Genomic DNA, 20,565 nt, shown 5'->3' on the forward strand with positions numbered 1-20,565 from the left:
TCACTGCTGCCTCGCAGCGACACGGTGGCACAGTGGTTAGCACTGCTGCCTCACAGCGACATGGTGGCACAGTGGTTAGCACTGCTGCCTCACAGCGACATGGTGGCACAGTGGTTATCACTGCTGCCTCACAGCGACACAGTGGCACAGTGGTTAACACTGCTGCCTCAGAGCAGCACGGTTGCACAGTGGGTAGCACTGCTGCCTCACAGTGACACGGTGGCACAGGGGTTAGGCACTGCTGCCTCGCAGGAGCACGGTGGCACAGTGGTTAGCACTGCTGCCTTTCAACGGCAGAGACCCGTGTTCAATTCCCAGCTTGGGTCATTGTCTGTGTTCAGTCTGCATGTTTCCCCGTGTCTGTGTGTGTATCGTCCGGGTGCTCCTGTTTCCACTCACAGTCTGAAAGACGTGCTGGTTAGGTGCATTGGCCATGCCAAATTCTCCCTCAGTGAACCCGAACAGGCGCCGGAGTGTGGCGACCAGGGGATTTTCACAGTAGATTCATAGAGGTTTACAACATGGAAACAGGCCCGTTGGCCCAACTTGTCCACACCTGCAGTTTTTACCAATAAGCGAGTTCAAATTGCCCACATTTGGCCCATATTCAGGACAGGGAGGGAGGCAAGAGAAGGGGTGGAGTGGCACTGCTGATCAGGGATAGTGTCACAGCTGTAGAGAAGGTGTATGCTGTGGAGGCATTATCGACAGAGTCTCTCTGGGTGGAAGTTCGGAGTGGGAAGGGGTCGATCACTTTGCTGGGAGTTTTCGATAGGCCACCCAATAGTAAAAGGGAGGTGGAGGAGCAGATAGGGAAACAGATCCTGGAGAGTTGCAATAATAGCAGAGTTGTTGTGATGGGAGACTTTAATTTCCCAAACATAGAATGGAATATCCCGAGGGTAAGTGGCTTGGATGGGGAGGAGTTCGTTAGGTGTGTTCAGGAGCGTTTCCTGACACAGCATGTGGACAAGCCGACAAGAGGAGAGGCTGTGCTTGAGCGGATACTGACCAATGACCCTGGACAGGTGTCAAATCTTTCAGTGGGAGAGCATCTTGAGGATAGCGATCATAACTTTATCTCCTTTATGCTTCCATTGGAAAAAGAGAGGATCAGGCAAGCAAGGAAAGCGTTTATATGGAGTAAGGGGAAATATGAAGACAAAAGGCAGCAAATAGAACATAGAACATAGAACAGTACAGCACAGAACAGGCCCTTCAGCCCACGATGTTGTGCCGAGCTTTATCTGAAACCACGATCAAGTTATCCCACTCCCTATCATCCTGGTGTGCTCCATGTGCCTATCCAATAATCGCTTAAATGTTCCTAAAGTGTCTGACTCCACTATCACTGCAGGCTGTCCATTCCACACCCCAACGACTCTCTGCGTAAAGAACCTACCTCTGATATCCTTCCTATGTCTCCCACCATGCACCCTATAGTTATCCCCCCTTGCAATAGCTCCATCCACCCGAGGAAATAGTCTTTGAACGTTCACTCTATCTATCCCCTTCATCATTTTATAAACCTCTATTAAGTCTCCCCTCAGCCTCCTCCGCTCCAGAGTGAACAGCCCTAACTCCCTCAACCTTTCCACATAAGACCTACCCTCCAAACCAGGCAGCATCCTGGTAAATCTCCTCTGCACTCTTTCCAGCGCTTCCACATCCTTCTTATAGTGAGTTGACCAGAACTGCACACAGTATTCCAAATGTGGTCTCACCAAGGTCCCGTATAGTTGCAGCATAACCCCACGGCTCTTAAACTCCAACCCCCTGTTAATAAAAGCTAACACACTATAGGCCTTCTTCACACCTCTATCCACTTGAGTGGCAACCTTTAGAGATCTGTGGATATGGACCCCAAGATCTCTCTGTTCCTCCACAGTCTTCAGAACCCTACCTTTGACCCTGTAATCCACATTTAAATTAGTCCTACCAAAATGAATCACCTCACATTTATCAGGGTTAAACTCCATTTGCCATTTTTCAGCCCAGCTTTGCATCCTATCTATGTGTCTTTGCAGCCTACAACAGCCCTCCACCTCATCCACTACTCCACCAATCTTGGTGTCATCAGCAAATTTACTGATCCACCCGTCAGCCCCCTCCTCTAAGTCATTAATAAAAATCACAAAGAGCAGAGGACCAAGCACTGATCCCTGTGGCACTCCGCTAGCAACCTGCCTCCAGTCCGAAAATTTTCCATCCACCACCACCCTCTGTCTTCGATCAGATAGCCAGTTACCTATCCAATCGGCCAACTTTCCCTCTATCCCACACCTCCTTACTTTCATCATAAGCCGACCATGGGGGACCATATCAAACACCTTACTAAAATCCATGTATATGACATCAACTGCCCGACCTTCATCAACACACTTAGTTACCTCCTCAAAAAATTCAATCAAATTTGTGAGGCACGACTTGCCCTTCACGAATCCGTGCTGACTATCCCGGATTAATCCGCATCTTTCTAAATGGTCGTAAATCCCATCCCTAAGGACCTTTTCCATCAATTTACCAACCACTGAAGTAAGACTAACCGGTCTATAATTACCATGGTCATTTCTATTCCCTTTCTTAAACAGAGGAACAACATCCGCCACTTTCCAGTCCTCTGGCACCATCCCCGTGGACAGTGAGGACCCAAAGATCAAAGCCAAAGGCTCTGCAATCTCATCCCTTGCCTCCCAAAGAATCCTAGGATACCTTTCATCAGGCCCAGGGGACTTATCGACCTTCAGTTTATTCCAAACTGCCAGGACATCCTCCCTCCGAACAACTATTTCCTCCAGCCTATTAGCCTGTAACATCTTCTCTTCCTCAAAAACATGGCCCCTCTCCTTGGTGAACACTGAAGAAAAGTATTCATTCATCACCTCGCCTATCTCTACTGACTCCATACACAAGTTCCCACGACTGTCCTTGACCGGCCCGAACCTCACCCTGGTCATTCTGTTATTCCTCACATAAGAGTAAAAAGCCTTGGGGTTTTCCTTGATCCGACCCGCCAAGGACTTCTCATGTCCCCTCCTAGCTCTCCTAAGCCCCTTTTTCAACTCATTCCTTGCTATCTTGTAACCCTCAATCGAGCCATCTGAACCTTGTTTCCTCATCCCTACATAAGCTTCCCTCTTCCTTTTCACAAGACATTCCACCTCTTTTGTGAACCATGGTTCCCTCACTCGGCCATTTCCTCCCTGCCTGACAGGGACATGCCTATCAAGGACACCCAGTATTTGTTCCTTGAAAAAGTTCCACTTTTCATTAGTGCCTTTCCCTGACAGTTTCTGTTCCCATCTTATGCCCCCTAATTCTTGCCTAATCGCATCATAATTACCTCTCCCCCAATTGTAAACCTTGCCCTGCCGTATGACCCTATCCCTCTCCATTGCAATAACAAAAGACACCGAATTGTGGTTACTATCTCCACAGTGCTCTCACACAACCAAATCTAACACTTGGCCCGGTTCATTTCCCAGTACCAAATCCAATGTGGCCTCACCTCTTGTCGGCCTATCCACACATTGTGTCAGGAAACCCTCCTGCACACACTGCACAAAAACTGCCCCATCCGAACTATTTGACCTATAAAGTTTCCAATCAATATTTGGAAAGTTAAAGTCCCCCATGGCAACTACCCTGTGACCCCCACACATATCCATAATCTGCTTAGCAATTTCTTCCTCCACATCTCCATTACTATTTGGTGACCTATACTAAACTCCTAACAACGTGACCGCCTCTTTCCTATTTCTAATTTCAGCCCATATTACCTCCGTGTGCAGATCCCCCTCGAAGTGCCTTTCCGCAGCCGTTAGACTATCCTTGATTAACAATGCCACTGCTCCACCTCTTTTCCCAGCTTCCCTACTCTTACTGAAACATCTATATCCCGGAACGTCCAACAACCATTCCTGTCCTTGTTCTACCCACGTCTCCGTAATGGCCACAACATCGTAGTCCCAAGTACCAATCCACGCCCCAAGTTCATCTACTTTGTTCCAGATGCTCCTTGCATTGAAGTAGGCACATTTCAACCCACCTTCCTGTCTACCAGTACCCACCCTTGACCTTGATACCTTCCCCAGTACCCCACCACCCTCAACACTGACTTCTGGACTACAACTCCTTTTCCCACTCCCCTGACAAATTAGTTTAAACTCCCCTGAAGAGTCGTAGCAAATTTCCCTCCCAGGATATTGGTGCTCCTCTGGTTCAGGTGCACCCCATCCTGTTTGTACAGGTCCCACCTTCCCCAGAATGTGTTCCAATTATCCATGTATCTGAAACCCTCCCTCCTACACCATCCCTGCAACCACATGTTTAACTGCACTCTCTCCCTGTTCCTCAACTCGCTATCACGTGGCACCGGTAACATACCAGAGATGACCACATGTTCTGTCTTGGCTCTCAGCTTCCAGCCCAGCTCCCGAAATTCCTGTTTTAAATCCCCGTCTCTTCTCTAACCTATGTCGTTGCCACCAATGTGTTCCACGACTTGTGACTGTTTCCACTCCCCCTTAAGAATCCGGAAGACACGGTCCGAGACGTCACGGACCCTGGCATCCGGCAGGCAACATACCATCCTCGAGTCTCTTTTCCTGCCACAGAACCTCCTATCAATCCCTCTAACTAACGAGTCCCCAATAACTATTGCCCTTCCGCTCTCCCCCTTACCCTCCCGAGCCACAGAGACGGACACAGTGCTGGAGATCCTCTCACTGCGGCTCACCACTGGTCCGTCGTCCCCCTCAACCATACCCAAAGCGGAATACTTGTTGCTAAGGGGAACGACCACAGGGGATCCCTGCACTGACTGCTTCCTCCCAGCCCCTCTCACCGTCACCCATCTATTTTCATTCCTCGGAGTAACTGTATCCCTAAAGCTTCTGTCTATGGCCACCTCCGCATCCCTAATGATCCTAAGTTCATCCAACTCCAGCTCCAGTTCCCTAACACGGTTTTGGAGGAGCTGCAGATGAGTGCACTTCCCACAGGTGTAATCATCAGGGACACTGACGTCGTCCCTCACCTCAAACATAGTGCAAGAGGAACATAGCACTGCCTGCACACCCATCCCCTCTAGATACCTTGCCAGTACCAGGTCGCGTGATGCTTGGGGATTAATCATTATTTAGAGTGATCATTGGGATTGTGTCTTTTTACAGTGATCTGTGGGCATTGTGTCATTATTGAGAGTGTTCCTTGGTGATTGCGATGTTATTCAGAGTGACACTTGGGGATGGTGTCACTATTGAGAGTGATCCTGGGGATTATGTGACTATTTCGTGTGAACCTTGGGGATTGTTTCACTATTTAGAGTGATACTTGGGGATTGTGTCACTGATTAGAGTGATCCTTGAGGATTGTGTCATTATTTAGAAAGCTCCTTGGGGTTCTGTCAGTATTTACAATGATCCATGGGAATTGAGTCATTAATAACAATAATCTATGGGGATTGTATCACGCTACAGGGTGATCCTTGTGGATTGTGTCACTATTAAAAGTAATCCTTGAGGATTGTGTCGCTTTTCAGCGTGATCGTTGGGGAATGTGTCACTATTTAGAGTGTTCTTTGGGGTTCGTGTAACTATGTGCAATGATCCTTGGGCATTGTGTCTTTATTTAGAGTGATCCTTGGGGATTGTGTCTCTATTTAGAGTGATCCTTGTGGATTGTGTCACTATTTAGAGTGATCTTTTGGGATTGTGTCACTATTTAGAGTGATCTTTTGGGATTGTGTCACTATTTAGAGTGATTCTTGAGGATTGTATTACTATTTAGAGTGATCCTTGGGGATTGTGTCACTATCTAGAGTGATCCTTGAGGATTGTGTCACTATTTAGATTGATCCTTGGGGATTCTGTCACCAGTTATAGTGATCCTTGGGGACTGTGTCACTATTTAGAGTGATCCTTCGGGATTGTGTCAGTATTCGGAGTGATCCTTTGGGATTGTGACACTATTTACAGTGATCCTTGGGGAGTGTGGCGCTATTTACAATGATCCTTGGGTATTGTGTAACTATTTGGAGTGACTCTTGTGGATTGTGTCACTAATTAGTGCTTACCTTGCAGATTGTGTCACTATAGAACATAGAAAACCTACAGCACAAACAGGTCCTTCGGTCGACAAGTTGCGCCGAACAATTTCCTTCCCTTCTCGGCGCATCTATAACCCTCTATCTTACCAACCTCCATGAACCTATGCAAAAGTCTCTTAAAAGACTCTATCCAATCCGCTTCCACCACCACTACCAGCAGCCGATTCTACGCACCCACCACCCTCTGAGTGAAAAAGTTACCCCTAACATCTCCTCTATACCTACTCCCCAGCAGCCTAAACCTGTGGCCTCTCGTGACAACCATTTCAGCCCTGGGTAAAAGCCTCTGAGAATCCACTCTATCAATACGTCTCAACATCTTATACACGTCTAACAGGTCACCTCTCATCCTTCACCTCTCCAAGGAGAATAGACCTAGCTCTCTCAACCTATCCTGATAAGGCATACCACTTCATCCTGGCAACATCCTCGTAATTCTCCTCTGCTCCCGTTCTATGGCTTCCACATCCTTTCTGTAATGAGGCGACCAGAACTGGGCACAGTACTCCAGGTGAGGTCTGACCAGGGTCCTATACCGCTGCAGCATTATCTCCCGATTTCTAAACTCAATTCCTCTATTGATGAATGCCAGTATGTCATACCTTCTTAACCACAGCCTTTACCTGCTACGCCGCTTTGAGCGTCCTATGAACCCGGACCCCAAGATCCCTCTGTTCTTCCACACTGCCAAGCGTCTTACCCTTAATATCCTATTCTTCCATCCTAGTCGACCTGCCAAAATGAACCACCACACACTTATCTGTGTTGAAGTCCATCTGCCACTTCTCCGCCCAGTCATGCATCTTATCAATGTCTCATTGCAACTGCTGACATCCCTCTACACTATCCACAACACGTCCAACCTTTGTGTCATCAGCAAACTTGCCAACCCATCCTTCCACTTCCTCATCCCGGTCATTTATAAAAATCACAAAGAGCAAGGCTCCCACTGGTGACCGACCTCCACTCTGAAAAAGACCCATCTACAACCACTCTTTGCCTTCTGTGGGCAAGCCAGTTCTGAATCCACAAAGCAACGTCCCCTTGTATCCCATGCCCCTTCACTTTCTCCATAAGCCTTGCATGGGGCACCTTATCAAACACCTTACTGAAATCCATATAAACCACATCTACCGCTCTCCCCTCGTCTACGTGTCTAGTCACACCTTCAAAAAACTCAATCAGGCTCGTAAGGCATGATCTGCCTCGGACAAAGCCGTGCTGGCTACTTCTGATCATACTATTCCTTTCCAAATGTTCACAAATCCTGCCTCTCAGGATCTTCTCCATCAACTTACCTACCACTGAGGTTAGACTCACTGGTCTATAATTTCCTGGGCTATTCTTCTCCCTGTCTTGAATAAGGGAACTACATCCGCCATCCTCCAATCCTCTGGAACCTCTCCCGTCTCCATTGACAACGCAAAGATTATCGCCAGAGGATCAGCAATCTCTTCCCTCGCCTCCCACAGTAACCTGGGATACATCCCATCCGGTCCCGGCGATTTATCTAACGTGATGCTTTTCAACAGCTCCAACACATCCTCTTTCCTAATGCCCACATGCTCAATCTTCTCAGTCCACTGCAAGTCTGCACTGCAACGACCAAGATCCTTTTACACTGTGAATACTGAAGCAAAGTATTCATTGAGTACCTCTGCTATTTCTACCGGTTCAATGCAGACTTTCCCACCGTCACATTAGATAGGTCCTACTCCTTCACATCTTATCCTCTTGCTGTTCACATACTTGTAGAATGCCTTGGGGTTTTCCTTTATCCTGTCTGCCAAGGCCTTCTCATGTCCCCTCCTGGCTCTTCTAATTTCCCTCTTTAGTTCCTTCTTATTAGTCGTATACTCTTCTAGATTTCTAACATTACCCAGCTCCCTCAACGTTTTGTCGGCTTTTCTTTTCTTCCTGACTAAATCCGTTACAGCTTTCGTGCACCACGGTTCCTGTAACCTACCATAACTCCCCTGTTGCACCGGAACATTGCTGTGCAGAGCTCCAGACAAATTTTCCTTGAACATTTGCCACATTTCTTACGTACATTTCCCTGAGAAAACCTCCTTCCAATTTATGCCTCTAATTTCCCGCCTAATAGCATCATAGTTGTCCTTACTCCAGATAAACACTTTCCTAGCTCCGTTGATCCTATCGCTCTCCAATGGTAGCGTAAAGGAGATAGAGTTTTGATCACTATCACCAAAATGCTCTCCCACTGATAGATCTGACAACTGCCCAGGTTCATTCCCTAATATCAAATCAAGCACAGCCTCTCCTCTTGTAGGCTTATCCACATATTGCGTCAGGAAGCTCTCCTGTGCACACTGAACAAACTCCTCTCCATCTAAACCCCTTACCCTAGGGATATTCCAATCGATATTTGGGAAATTAAAATCTCCCATCACGACCACTCTGTTATTATCACATCTCTCCAGAATCTGCTTCCCAATCTGCTCGTGCACATCTCTGCTACTATTGGGCGGCCTATAGAAAACACCCAGTAAAGTTACCGACCCCTTCCTGTTCCTAACCTCCACCCACAGAGATTCCGTAGACATTCCTTCCGTGGCATCCATCTTTTCTACAGCTGTGACACTATCCCTGATCAACAGTGCCACTCCCCCACCTCTTTTGCCTCCTTCTCTGTCCCTCCTGAAACATCTGAAACCCGGCACTTGAAGTACCCAGTCCTGACCCTGAGATAACCAAGTCTCTGTAATGGCCACCACATCACAGTTCCAAGAGTGCTGAGACAGGGAGGGAGGGAGAACCCAGCCCATCCTAGTGCTCTAACAGAGTCTGTCTCTCCTCCTCCGTTCACTTAATGATGCTCTGCGTGATGCGGCCAGGTGGCGCAGGAGGAAATGGAAAATACATCCGAAAACACTATCTCCTGTGAAAACCCAGTTACCTCAATCGGAACATGATGACAGCAGCGGAATTGCACTAGGCACGAGCTCTTCTCCTGCTGTAATCTCGATGTCAACCCGTTTCTCACTTTACTGCAACAGATGACAGCAGTAAATAGAACTGCTATTCCAGAGGTTTTGTTGGGAGAGTCAGAATGGATCCCATGTCGTCCCGTCATCTCATTATATTGTGGTTTGTACTCGGTACGTATGGCCGTATGTACTTATGTCATACTTCCATCACAACCCAACGTTCATTTTTATTTCAGGGAGGATTCGCGCAGATTCGGTATCACAATCCAAGACAGAACTCTACGTGACTGAAGGAGACAGTGTGATTACAGATTGTACTTATAAAACAAATCTCTTTAATCCTGATCTGTATTGGCACAGACAGCACACAAACTACTTTCTGAGTTTTAGTTTACTTCGGGATAACAGTCGAAGAACAATCACAGTTTTTACCAAGGGATGATTCGAGGCTGGTCAGAGTAAGACAGAAAAGAGATTTCCCTTAAAGATCATTCGAACAGGAATCCAGAACACTGCCTTCTATTTCGATGGGTTGAAAATCGCAGTGGTTTAAAACTTATCTGTCTCTGAACAAAAACCTCAGGGCCGACGAACAGGCGTTCTCTCAAGATCACAGGAACCTTCGTTGCTCTGTAAGTGACTGTCCTGTTCAGAATCTGTTAGTCCTGCTTCTGAGTTACAAAGTTTTAGGGTCAAGGCTCACTCCTGAGACTTCAGCCTGTAATCCAGGCTGTTGCCGAGTGGCAGCATCGAGGGCGTGCCAGCAATGGTTGTCATATTTCGCATCAGACCTTAATCTTAGGGACACACACTTCATTTCTGTAAAATATCCCAGACTTCTTTTTCAGAAAATCATTGCAGATTTCATAGAATCATAGGACCATACAGTGCAGGAGATGCCCTTCGGTCCATCGAGTCTGTACTGACACGCTAGAAACATTGACGTTCCACTTACCAGCAATTGGCCCATAGGCTTGAATGTTATGATGTGCCAAATGTTCATCCAGGTAATTTTTAAAGGATGTGAGGCAACTCGCCTCCACCACCCTCTCAGGCAAAGCATTCCAGACTGTCAACACCCTCCAGTTAAAAAAGAAATTCTCACATCCCTCCTAAACCTTAGCCCCCTCACCTTGAATCTGTGTTCCCTCGTGACTGATCCTTCAAATAAGAGGAACAGCTGCTCCCTATCCACTCTGTCCATGGCCCTTATAACCTTGTACACCTCGATCAGGTCGCCCCTCAGTCTTTTCTGCTCCAACGAGAACAACACAAGCCTATGGAAACTCTTCATAACTTAAATGTTCCATCCCAGGCAGCATCCTGGTGAAACTCCTCTGCATCCCGTCCAGTGCAATCATATCCTTTCGATAATGTGTCACCCAGAACTGCACACAATACTCTAGCTTGGGCCCTTACCAACTCTACACAACTTTCACATGACCTCCCTCCTTTTTTAATCTATGCCCCGATTGATAAAGGCAATTGTCCCATTTGCCTTTTTCAGCACCCTACTAACATGCCCTTTCGTCTTCAGAGATCTGTGCAGAACCACGCCAAGGTCCCTTTGTTCCACTGAACTTCCTGGTGTCATGCCATTAATTAAATATTTCCTTGTCAACTTATTCCTTCCATCTGTCCTGGGCCTGTCATTAGCTCTCAAGCAGCATCACTGAAAATATCAGATAGATTGTTGTTGTTGGAATTTGTTGTGCGAGTTGTGGCCAGAGAGGCGCCGACAACAATGATTTCAGCAACAATAGCGGCAATATTAGCTTCAACAGCAATTGTGACAACGAGAGTCAAGCATGCTGGAATTGATGTTCAAGTTATAATGAAAAACAGATTCAATTCATAAAGTTGCTGCAAGCTGTGACCAGAGAGAACACTTACCGTTAAAATGATTTAGCTTAATTGACTTTCATCAAGCTTACTCCTCCAAATATGATTTACAAATCTTCACTATAACAAAACTTTAGATGACCGAGTTTTCTGTGGGAAAATCAAATAAATACAATGCATGATGGCAATTATTTCACCCAAAACAATAAAACTAAAAGTCCACGATGAATTCTGTGCGTGAAAATTGTTTCGCTTGCTGTTTGTAGATGGGAAAATGGGTTCATTGTATCACTTGTTATAGCATATTAACCTCAGTTATCATTTGTCATTTCTGTGAAATCCATCCTGTGTTCGGTGAGTGTGAGAGCAAAACGGTCATAGTGACTTCAGATATTTCAGATGTATATCTAGTAAAAAGAATTAGGGAGTAGGAAAGTATTTTGATGATCACTCATGATCAAAATGAAGGGCGAAGTAGACTCAAAATGCTGAATGGCTTACTCATGCGTCTATTTTCTGTGTCCAAAACTCTCAGAAGGAAATAAGTGCCGAACTAATCTGATATCTGTGAGCAAGAAGTAATTGGGCACCTGGCAGAAATCGGAAGAGACGGTCTTTGAATTTGAGATTAGAGCCCAGATCAATATCTCCCCTCACCTGCTGTTCTTGATGTAGACACAAAGGCATGGTTTGTGGGAGGTGGATGTAACCATGGAATGAGCAAGCAGAGTTTGGCTCAGTATATAATGGAATCATCCCCCTTGCCAATGGTGCAATGTGGAGGTACCCAACAGTGAGCGAATCTGTTTGTTCACCGGCCTGTAACTAAGGTGCAGGCTCTAACTTAATTATTCCTCTGGAGACGCTCACTCAGAATAAATGTGAGACGCTATGAAACCACCGCAGAGCTCAGGTTTAAGCTTCATTTCACTTTCTGGGAGAGGATGCATGGACCAGCAAAAGGTCTCTTCTTCGCCATTTTTTATCCCATTCTCGCTGCCATTGGTGTTCCTGGTAGGTGAAAGATCCCAAATAAGTCTCATGACTTGAAATGTATGGCGTTGCATAAACATTAGCCTTTTATTGTTGAAAATTCGGTTTTATTCGAATGTAGTAAAATGCGATCTAGTGTTTTCAGTGTTTTGCACGATAAAGTCTATAAAGTGACCTATATTTCATCCACTGGTATGTACAGTCTCAGAAAATGAGCTATCGCAATCTAATAATTCAATTAGATGCATTGACATAGAACATTCATTCACTGCTTACATGAACCTATGCTGTGACCTCCAGCAGTTAGTAATCGTTGATTTGTAGTGAGGCGGCACTGGGCTGCCCACATCGTTACTGAGGTTTTAAGGTTGAATTATTGAAACTTTTGAAAAAGGTGTGGGGGTTATGCATTATGCATTTTGTCTTGTGTTAGTAAGTCTGGTAAATTTCGGATAATTATATTTTTAATCACTAGCTGTATGCATGCAGATATGGCAAGGCGAATATGACTTGTCCATATCTAGCTTTCATTTGAGAAGGCGATGTAGCGTTTGTTTCTTCAGACACTCGGATAACTAGAATGGGGATACTTCACAAGACTTTAACAAATCAACTTTATACTGACCGACAAAATGACTTAGAATTGTTCAACGAATTTATTTTCTAAGGATCGTCCTGAAGCACAAAGGGAAAGTTTAGTCTTTGAAAGAAGAAGTTCCAGAGGTTAGGGTCTCGGCACGTAAAGGCAAACTGAAAAGATCAAATCAGGGTCATGGAAGTCCACACTCGGAGGTATGGTGTGATCTCAGATAGTTGTAGCATGTTATCAAAATCTGGAAAGGCGAGATTATGGAGGGATTTATAATTCGAAGGACGAGATTATAAAAAACAGAGACGCAGCCTGAATGGCAGCCGATAGGGCTGATGGGTGGATGGGATTGGTACGAATAAGAACAACGACAGCAAATTTTCTGAGAATCTGAAATTTGATAGTTATCTGAGGGGATCAACTCAGTGACCAGAGGGCAGAGTTACAATTTGGACTGATTGCAATGTCTCCTGATTTAAAATAACTTGAATCCAGTTTTGAATGTCGGACCATTGCCAAAGACTTTGCAATCACTGGAGTCTGGAGTTGGCAAAGTGAAGGATGAGAATGTTTTCAGTAACTGATTGGATGGCGCAGCAGCTGGTGTTTCGAGCGCTCTCGGTAACACATCTCTCTGTCTCTTTCTATCTCACAGCCAACTTGGTGACGATCGTAATCTTATCCCGAGGACGGTGCGGACTGTCACGGTGCATCACCTACTACCTGATCGCGATAGCATTGACTGATTTCCTTGTCATCATCACCGCCATAATCCTCAACCGGATTGGCCGCATCTACTTTCAGAACAGCGTCCTGTCTACCACCCCCGCATGCACACTCAGCGCTCTGCTGGTCTATTTTGCCCGGGATATGTCCGTCTGGTTGACAGTGGCTTTCACCATCGACCGTTTTGTGGCCATCTGCTGCCAGGGCCTGAAGGCCAGATACTGCACCGAGAAAGCAGCATTGCTGGTTATAGGAATAGTCTGTGCCTTGAGCTGTGTCAGGAATGTCCCTTTCTACTTCACTTACCAGCCCTTGTACACCCTGGACGGGGTGCCCTGGTTCTGTGCTGTTAAGTCCAGCTATTACACGGTGCCCGCCTGGCAGGCCTATGACTGGCTGGACCACATCTTAACTCCGTTTCTCCCGTTCCTGCTCATCCTGTTTCTTAACGCGCTGACCGTTAAACACATCTTAGCGGCCAGCAGAGCCCGCAGGAGACTCCGGGGCACGGAGAGTCACGGGGACCCAGAGATGGCCAACCGCAAGAGGTCCATCATCCTGCTCTTCGCCATCTCCCTCAGCTTCCTCCTCCTCTGGGTCACCTATGTCGTACATTTCCTCTATGTGCGGATTACAGGTGAGGGCTACCGCACCAGCCTGGATTTCAAAGACCCACGGTACATCCTTCAGGAAGCAGCAAACATGCTCCAGCTAGTCAGTTCCTGCAACAACGTCTTCATTTACACAGTCGCCCAGACCAAGTTCCGAGAGGACCTGAAGAAGGTTCTGCTATGCCCCTTCACCACGCTCACTGGCTAAAATACACATCAGCACGTGCTTGGCTTTCATCTACTTAGATCAATGTGTACTCCGTCTCTCTGGAATCAGACACTATTGGGCTTCAGATACAGGACTTGAGAGATTTAACGCTCATAATACAGTGCCCACAGCCCCCGTTGTTGCTCTGAATGAATGCTGAGTTATCACAGTTGCTAACTTCCTGGAGGAGATATGTAGTGATGGAGATTTCCAGCATGGAAAGAGGCCCTTCGGCTATAAAACACCTATAGAATCAAATCCCATTTTGCAACAGTTGGTTCGCTTCCTTGCATGCTATGACGTTTCAAATGTTCATCTAAATGCTTCTGAAATGTGAGGGTTCTTTCCCCTGCCATACTTTCAGGCAGTGAGTTCCCGATTCCCGCCACCCTCTGGCTAAAAAGTTTTTCTGCAGGTCCCCTTTCAATATCATGCTCCTTTCCTGAGGTCGATGCCGCTGGTTATTGACACCTCTACTAAGGGGAATAGTTATTCTCATCTGGATTATCTATTTCCCTCATAGTTTGGTACAAATCAGTGAGGTTCCTCTCAGTCTTCTCCACTTTAAGGAAAATAATCCCAGCCTATCCAGCCTCTTTTCATCGCTGAAAACTTCAGCCCAGGCAGCATCCTGTTGAATCCCCTTAATATCCTTTCTACTACAACCACATCTGTATGTGCAGCGAACCGAAATGCACATGGTACTCTAGCCGTGGCATAATGAGAGTTTTATTCAGCTCCAGCATAAACTCTGTGCTCTTTTCATCTATGCCTCTGCTAATAAAGGCAAGTACACCATGTGAACTCTTAACCACTTCATCTATCTGTCCTGCTGGCTTCACGAATCTTTGGATATGGACCACAAGGACTCTATGGTTTTTTTGTACATCCAAACGTCCTACCGTTCATTGTGCATTCCCATGACTTGTAAGCCCTCCCGAAATGTATGACGTTACGCTTTTGAGAGTTCAATTCCAGTTGCCTCTTTTCTGCCCATCTGACCAGCCCATCCGTATCATCTGGTAATCTATGGCTTTCCTCCTTACCGTTTACCACAACACTATTTTTGTTTCACCTGCAATCTTACTGATCATCCACCGCTGGCTCCCCTTCACATTCAACTCTAGATCACTAATGTACACGACAAACAGCAAGGGGCCCAGCATCGATCCCTGCAGTACACCACTGGACACAGGCTTCCAGTCACAGGAACAACCTTCGACCATCATCCTCTGCCTCCTGCCACTCAGCCAATTTTGGATCCAATTTGCCAAATTGCTCTGAATATCATGCGTTCTTACCTGCTTGATCACGCTCCCATTTGCGATCTTGTCAAAAGCCTGAAGTCCATTTAGTCCACATTAACTGCACTTCTCTCATCTACAATTCTAGTCACCTCTTCGAAAGTTTCAGTCATATTTCTCCGGCACGATCTCCCCTGACAAAGCCATGATGACTTCACTCGGTTAATCCTGCCTCACCAAGTGGTGATTAATTCTGTCCCTCAGAAATGTGTCCAATAGTTTCTCTTCCCCTGACATTAGACTCACAGGCCGGAAATGATCTGTTTTTATCCCCTGCACACTTTATTGAATAATGGTGCCGCATTAATTGTCCTCTTCCCCTCTGGCATCTCGGCTTTAGCCAGGGAAGTTATAAAAATTAGTGCCAGGTCCCTGTAATCTCCGCCCTTGCCTCACACAGCTGCCGAGGATTGGGCCTGGAGATTTATCCACTTTTAAACCCGTTACAACGGCTAAGACCTCCTTCCTCTCAATATCAATCTGTTCAATTTCATCAGTCTTTTCCTTGCTTTATATACCTATATCCCGCTTCTCCATGGTGAACACATGCAAAATATCCATTTAATATCTTACCTACAGCTTCAGTTTCACACACAGATTGCCACTTTGGCCCCAAATGCTCCCATTCTTTCTCTGGCTACCTTCCTGCCCTTAAAATACTTACAAAAAAACACTGTGTCTGCCGTCCCAGATGGAATACACAAGGTTACCCGGTCGCAATTAGCAAAAAGAACAGAAAGTGGCCTCTCCAGCTTCCAGGGGATACAATTATTCTTTATTTCACAACAGCTTGTGATGGAGCCCACGAGGGAACAGGCTATTCTGGACTTAGTGTTATGTAATGAGCCAGACGTGATAAAAGATCTTAAAGTAAGGGAACACTTAGGAAGCAGTGATCATAATATGGTAGAATTCAGTCTGCAATTTGAAAGAAGGAAGGCAGAATCAGATGTGAAGGTTCTACAGTTAAATAAAGGTAATTACAGGCGCATGAGGGAGGAACTGACAAAAATCGACTGGAAGCAGAGCCTAATGGGAAAGACAGTAGAACAGCAATGGCAGGAGTTTCTGGGAGTAATTGAGGACACAGTGCAGAGGTTCATCCCAAACAAAAGAAAGGTTATCAGAGGGGGGATTAGGCAGCCATGGCTGACAAAGGAAGTCAGGGAATGCATCAAGGCAAAAGAGAGAGCCTATAATGTGGCAAAGAGTAGTGGGAAGTCAGAAGATTGGGAAGGCTATAAAAACAAACAGAGGATAACAAAGAGAGAAATAAGGAAGGAGAGGATCAAATATGAAGGTAGGCTAGCCAGTAACATTAGGAATGATAGTAAAAGTTTCTTTAAATACATTAAAAACAAACGGGAGGCAAAAGTAGACATTGGGCCGCTCCAAAATGACGCTGGTAATCTAGTGATGGGAGACAAGGAAATAGCTGAGGAACTTAATAAGTACTTTGCGTCAGTCTTCACAGTAGAAGACATGAGTAATATCCCAACAATTCAGGAAAGTCAGGGGGCAGAGTTGAATATGGTTGCCATCACAAAGGAGAAAGTGCTAGAGAAACTAAAAGGTCTGAAAATTGATAAATCTCCGGGCCCAGATGGGCTACATCCTAGAGTTCTAAAGGAGATAGCTGAAGAAATAGTGGAGGCGTTAGTTATGATCTTTCAAAAGTCACTGGAGTCAGGGAAAGTCCCAGAGGATTGGAAAATCGCTGTTGTAACCCCACTGTTCAAGAAGGGAACAAGAAAAAAGATGGAAAATTATAGGCCAATTAGCCTAACCTCAGTTGTTGGCAAAATTCTAGAATCCATCGTTAAGGATGAGATTTCTAAATTCTTGGAAGTGCAGGGTCGGATTAAGACAAGTCAGCATGGATTTAGTAAGGGGAGGTCGTGCCTGACAAACCTGTTAGAGTTCTTTGAAGAGATAACAAATAGGTTAGACCAAGGAGAGCCAATGGATGTTATCTATCTTGACTTCCAAAAGGCCTTTGACAAGGTGCCTCACGGGAGACTGCTGAGTAAAATAAGGGCCCATGGTATTCGAGGCAAGGTACTAACATGGATTGACGATTGGCTGTCAGACAGAAGGCAGAGAGTTGGGATAAAAGGTTCTTTCTCAGAATGGCAACCGGTGACAAGTGGTGTCCCGCAGGGTTCAGTGTTGGGGCCACAGCTGTTCTCTTTATATATTAACGATCTAGATGATGGGACTGGGAGCATTCTGGCCAAGTTTGCCGATGATACAAAGATAGGTGGAGGGGCAGGTAGTATTGAGGAGGTGGGGAGGCTGCAGAAAGATTTAGACAGTTTAGGAGAGTGGTCCAAGAAGTGGCTGATGAAATTCAACGTGGGCAAGTGCGAGGTCGTACACTTTGGAAAAAAGAATAGAGGCATGGACTATTTTCTAAACGGTGACAAAATTCATAATGCTAAAGTGCAAAGGGACTTGGGAGTCCTAGTCCAGGATTCTCTAAAGGTAAACTTGCAGGTTGAGTCCGTAATTAAGAAAGCAAATGTAATGTTGTCATTTATCTCAAGAGGCTTGGAATACAAAAGCAGGGATGTACTTCTGAGGCTTTATAAAGCACTGGTTAGGCCCCATTTGGAGTACTGTGAGCAATTTTGGGCCCCACACCTCAGGAAGGACATACTGGCACTGGAGCGGGTCCAGCGGAGATTCACACGGATGATCCCAGGAATGGTAGGCCTGACATACGATGAACGTCTGAGGATCGTGGGATTATATTCATTGGAGTTTAGGAGGTTGAGGGGAGATCTGATAGAAACTTACAAGATAATGAACGGCTTAGATAGGATGGACGTAGGGAAGTTGTTTCCATTAACAGGGGAGACTAGGACGCGGGGGCACAGCCTTAGAATAAAAGGGAGTCACTTTAGAACAGAGATGAGGAGAAATTTCTTCAGCCAGAGAGTGGTGGGTCTGTGGAATTCATTGCCACAGAGGGCTGTGGAGGCCGAGACGTTGAGCGTCTTCAAGACAGAAATTGATAAATTCTTGATTTCTCGAGGAATTAAGGGCTATGGGGAGAGAGCGGGTAAATGGAGTTGAAATCAACCATGATTGAATGGTGGAGTGGACTCGATGGGCCGAATGGCCTTACTTCCGCTCCTATGTCTTATGGTCTTATGGTCTTATATTGATACACTTATCTGTTCCATTTTCCTATTTTTAAAAAAAATAATGCTAAGTGCATATTTGCCGCTGCATTTCGTACATTGCAACATGAAAGTATTTAATTGGCTCCTGACAGCTTTCGGAGGTATGTTTCTGACGATGTTAATCAACCACCGCCCAATCATGGGTGCTGACATTTTTGATAAAATTTCAAAGTAATGTTAAACATAGTGTACTCGCTCTTTCAATATCTCCCTTGTCTTCTCCATCCTCACCTCCAACAACAAGAGTGAGGAGCTCATGGAGCGTTCTTGTCACTAAGATTGAGACAACCTGATCAGTTGCCTCTGCTGCTTCCCTCCCTTCTACCAGCCCATCGAAGAAAATAACTTCGGACATTCGAAGCTATCACGGTAATAATAGGCTTTCTGTTCCTGTAACATTTGCGATTGAGCTTTTGTTTTCCTGTAGTTGTTGAGGTATGGCCGCAATCAAAATGTGGAGGTGGTGGCCTGGAGGTATTGTCACTGGATTAATTATCCAGAAACCCACTGTAATGGTCTGGAGACACGTGCTCGAATCCTACGATGGCAGATGGTGACAACTGAATTCAAAAATATGGAATTAAAGGTCTAATGATGACTATGAAACGATTGTCGTAAAACCCGGTCTGGTTCATTGATGTCCTTTAGGGAAGGTAATGTCCTTACCTCGTCTAGCCTACATGTGACTTCAGACCCACAACAATGCAGCTGATTCTGAAATACCCTCCGAAATGGAGGGCAGTTGTGAATAGGCCAGCGATCCCCACATCCCCTGAACGCATTTTATAAAATCCCAATACCACAGGAATTTCTGTTTGGGCTATTTACACATTCATCCTCTCGATGTATCCATGGAAAGATAGAACCATAGAAATGATACAGAACAGAAGTGGCATTTGGCCGATTCTTTCCATGCTGATCCAAGGACACCGGTTCTAATCCTATTTTCCTGCACACGGCTTATTGCCCTGCAAATTACAGCAGTTAAGGTGCAGATCCAAGGACTTTACAAACGAATTGAGTCAAGCATTCACCACAATGATTCAGTGCCAACATTTAAATGTTGCCCATTGTTGACCAACATTGCTCAAATGTTGCTACAAAGTAAGGAGCATTGAAACTTTCCATTTTCACTTAGACACTGAAGAATCTCCTCTCAAAATGAAACCGAAATCAATTCCTCTTTAACGATGTGCATTTATTGTTTTATCTGAAAAGCACATTCATATGATGCTGTTTACCTAATGTGAAAAAAATATTTAGATTGGTAAAAATGGAGAACTGAGCTGCATTGACATAGTTGGAGGAACACACAAAAACATGTACACCGGAAGTGACCGAGGCCTGAGGAGAGACATGCATCCAGTACACAAGAAAGCCACTAACTTCGCTCAATTGTTCTTCAATCGTTCAGCTGTTCTTCAAACTATGATTTACAGCATCGTAGATGACTCTTCCCCGCTGATTGAACAGTTAACACTTGCCTTGGCTGTTGTTTTTACTGCAATGGTACATAAGCAAAGGAGAAGATATAGGGCATCTGAACTCCCGAGCCTTGGCCGATCCTCAGTAATATCGGCAGGATTGGAATATGTGTGGGCAGAACACCCTCACCCCCGAAGGATTTCTAATTCATCGCCGAAACCACCAGTCCTCAAATACTCAAATACATGGTCATGCACGTGCTTTTCATATAATATCATCTTGGCTGCAGGAGAGCAGCTCGCTATTCCGCCCATCTTGTCCATGTCAGTTCACTGGAAGATCACTTTAACTGGTTCTACACACGCTCCCTTTTCCACATCAGTTCAAATTCGTGTTGTCTCTCCTTGTTCTCCACGGCAAATTAAAACATCGTACAATCCACTTAAAATTATGCTGCTACTTATCCACTCCAATGGCTTGACTGAAAAGATTTAAAATCTAAACAAAATAAACTTTGGCAGGAGTGGGAGTCAAAAACATACGTCCATCAAGACTAGAGTCGTCATCGAGTGCATTAGACCCACTCACCCACGTCACCATGCAAACCACAAAAACAACGTTT

At 45.5% G+C, this 20,565-nt stretch overlaps 1 protein-coding gene across 1 annotated transcript; it reads left to right on the top strand.

Moving 5' to 3' along the window:
* Window positions 1-13,042: 13,042 nt before the first annotated feature.
* Window positions 13,043-14,026, top strand: LOC144486535 (putative G-protein coupled receptor 139). Its single transcript, XM_078204585.1, has one exon. The coding sequence runs from the start codon at window positions 13,043-13,045 to the stop codon at window positions 14,024-14,026; it is 984 nt and encodes a 327-aa protein (XP_078060711.1).
* Window positions 14,027-20,565: the final 6,539 nt, after the last annotated feature.

Source organism: Mustelus asterias, unplaced genomic scaffold (genome assembly GCF_964213995.1).
Source record: "Mustelus asterias unplaced genomic scaffold, sMusAst1.hap1.1 HAP1_SCAFFOLD_382, whole genome shotgun sequence".
Lineage (NCBI taxonomy): Eukaryota > Metazoa > Chordata > Chondrichthyes > Carcharhiniformes > Triakidae > Mustelus > Mustelus asterias.